The 3,295-nt window shown below is 42.5% G+C and overlaps 1 protein-coding gene across 1 annotated transcript; it reads right to left on the bottom strand.

The window, feature by feature from the left end:
• Positions 1 to 872: 872 nt before the first annotated feature.
• PRR32 (proline rich 32) lies at positions 873 to 2,739 on the bottom strand. Its single transcript, XM_011936963.1, has 2 exons — positions 2,640 to 2,739; positions 873 to 1,857 (listed from the first exon to the last, which is right to left on the bottom strand). Exons 1-2 carry the CDS (start codon positions 2,657 to 2,659, stop codon positions 981 to 983), a joined length of 897 nt encoding a protein of 298 aa, XP_011792353.1. The 5' UTR covers positions 2,660 to 2,739; the 3' UTR covers positions 873 to 980.
• Positions 2,740 to 3,295: the final 556 nt, after the last annotated feature.

Genomic DNA, 3,295 nt, shown 5'->3' with positions numbered 1-3,295 from the left:
TGTACTTTTCTTTCCTGCTGCCATGTAAAGAAGTACGTGTTTGCTTCCCATTCTGCCCTAATTGTAATTTTCCTGAGGCCTCCCAGCCACGTGGAACTGTAAGTCAATTAAACCTCTTTCCTTTATAAATTACCCAGTCTTGAGTATGTCTTTATTAGCAGTGTGGGAATGGACTATTACATATAGTAAGCTCTTTGTTGAGACAAAGGGTGAAAGGATCAGTCCTGTTCCACCTTGATTTTGAACTCTTATTGAGCCAGAGCTATATATACTATGTAATTAGCAACAAGGAAAAGTTGAAACACAAACACCGGTTCTTGTTGAAGCAGTGGTCGAAGAATATGCTTCCATCTTCCCTCCTCCTACTTTCCTGACTTTTCAACTTGGTTCTGCCTGTGACTGCTACATGTTGACTCTATTACTCTCACCTCAATCTCATCTGGCTTCTTTTACCATTTGTTCATTTTTCTCTATTATCTGGACTTTTGGCTGCCTTTATGGACCTTTTCTTAATTAAGCCATCCAGCTCTGAGCACCCCTTATAGACTTGGGTAAATAGAGATTCCCCAATCTAGCCTTGGCCTAGGAAGAACCTAACCACCTTTCCCCAGTCACACTACAAGACAGCTCAGTAGAAAATAGTAACAGTCATTTAACTAATCTATTTAGAAAACACTGACAGGATTGTTTCTGCTTTAATTACTTAAAGATCGAATACAAAATCCAAGGCTTTGGTTCCTGTGGTGGTATTTTGAAAAATAATTTACAACATTTCAAAGTTTACAATCTTTATTGAATCTCCACTATGTAGGGCACATTAGCGCTAAACAGAGTGTGGGAGAGTATGAGGTTTCAAACAGGGCACATTCATGCTAAACAGAGTGTGGAAGGGTACGAGGTTTCAAACATAAAAGCATAAATGAATAACTTTCACCTCTCACCTCTTTCCACAACCCTTTTTTCATCCTTCCTTTTTGCCATCAGCTGTGCTCTCTGTTGGGTGATGCAGGAGCTGGCATTCCCCCAGAATGGAAATGGACAAAATAAGAAGGCAGTGGAGGATGACATATTGGAGGAGGAGCAAAAGGAAGAGGCATAGCAATAAATGGATTGAAAATCGGAGATCGAGGAGGGATGAAACAATGAGTAGTAGAGCAAGAAGGTAAACCTGGAGTACTGGAAGACAACGGGATAGGACTTGGCCAATTATGCATGGGGTGGCATGGGCCCCCGAGTGGGAAAGAAACATGAGCCAGCTTTCCTCTGCAGGCTATTTGTGTATTTCTGGGAGGCACCTCCATTACTATCCCTGATCTAAGGGTGGGAATATGTGAAGGGCCTCTCACTTGTGGGCCCCTAGGTGAAAAGAACCCTTTACCTTGTGGCAAAGCCACATACAACCTTGCATTATTACTACCTCTCTCAGTGCCCCCATTGTTGACCTTTGTGTCCCCTACTATCAGTGCAGGAGGGCCGCCAGAGACTTCCCAGGACACATTAATAGCATCCTGTCCCTCCTGCCTCCAGCCTGCCAGTGCATCAGAGCTATTTACTTCTGCTGTTGCTAGGGACTCTTCTGCAACAGCAGATGGTGGCCCATAGGGGTGTCTAAGAGCTCTCAAACTATGAACAGGAATGCAGGATCCTATTCTCTCAGAGGGGCACTCCGGTTGCTCGCTAGCCAGATCAGTCAGCGCATTGATGGAAGGTCTCAGCAGTACTTGAGGTAGACCCCAGGGCTCTGCGTCATCCTCCGGCTTGGAACTCAGACATTGCAGGGGCATATCATGGTGCAGCTCCTGGTTCCCATGTTGGTCCACAGCTACTACCAAGGGTGAAGGGGCGTGTCCTCCAAGGCTTGCAAAAAAAGAAATCAAACAGCTAATAAAAATGGAAACGCAGTGACCAGAAAATAGCTAAAATATGTAATTGACTGAGCTCACTGAAATATACCAGGGAAAAAGGGAGTGCCCTCTCCCCTGTGTGTAGCCAAATACTTGCTCAGTGCACCGGCCTCTTCCCAGGTGGCTTCTTTAGTACTAGGCTACAAGATTACCCTTCATGACTACTCAGTGGCCTATTTCATTCCTCATTTCCCCACCTCCACAAGGCAGCAAGGAAGCCTAGAAGACGCACATAACTTAATAGTAAGCATACCAGCTTTTTCAATTCTCTCTAGGATCTTTGATTCACTAATCCTGGCATTCAGATTCTGGCAAGATTGTTCTGGTATGTCTTCCAAAGTAAAACATATTTTTCTTCACAGAAGTCAAAGAAAAGTTCGTTATGTTAACAAACACAAGTTTCTCTTCTTGAGGTATCATTCAACACTCATACCAAATTTTGTTAAAAATTCCTTTCATTCAACCAACACCACACCCTAGAGTAAGAATTTCCTCATGTTTAAACCCCACTGTTTAGACTAGGGCTTTGCAAATTTTCTTTCAAAATTACACTTCAAAGTTGCCACTCTTAAATCCAGTATTCTTCGTAACTAAATTTATATCCTTCAAGTTTTTGTCTGTGATTTCCTCCCACATTTCCTCCAACCCACTCATCCCTGTCCCAGTTACACAATAAAGCAATTCAAACTGACTTTGCCTTCAAAATTAAACAGTTGTACTCAGTTGTATACTTACACGTTTTCAGTACAAGCCATGAAGAAATTTGATCAGGATAGCTTTCCTGAGGTGGTGGAGATAACCCGCTGAACAGGCCAGCTGGGTCTGGAGAAATGACTCCTGCTTCTGCCTTAGAGGCTTGGCAACTCGAATGAAGCCAGGGACCAACTGCTTCTTTCTAGATTTGGAGTTATCTTTCTGGGGTTACCAGTTGCTAAGGAAGGGAGGGAGAAAAGGAGTGGGGAGGGGTGGGGAAGAATCTGTGACACGCCTTTGAACTTAAATGTGGTACTGGTGTTTGCACAGTGGTAGATGGATGATAAAGGCATTCACTACCTTAATTCTGATGCAGGGCAGTTGGAAAGTCAAATCGTTTTAAGAAAGATTTAGAAGAATCATGGAAGCATGATATTTTTTAAAGAGTTATTGATGAAGTTTTAGTTTATACAAGGTAATTGACAAGTCTCCTCAAATCTGGAAACACATTCAGCAGAGTACTGTGCCTAAAATTGTAATTTAAACTTCCAGTTTGGGTATGCATATTATTAACTTGATGGGGAACAAAGGTTTGGGGGCTAAATTGCTTTTCTATCTGTGAAGATGAAACAAGAACTCCTGTAAGAATCATTGTGACATTATTTTTTAGCCTCTCACGTTGCAGTTATATCCTTCGT

Source organism: Colobus angolensis, unplaced genomic scaffold (genome assembly GCF_000951035.1).
Source record: "Colobus angolensis palliatus isolate OR3802 unplaced genomic scaffold, Cang.pa_1.0 Scaffold159, whole genome shotgun sequence".
Taxonomy (NCBI): domain Eukaryota; kingdom Metazoa; phylum Chordata; class Mammalia; order Primates; family Cercopithecidae; genus Colobus; species Colobus angolensis.
The sequence above is the reverse complement of the archived record's forward strand: the minus strand, read 5'-3'. Positions and strand labels throughout refer to the sequence as shown.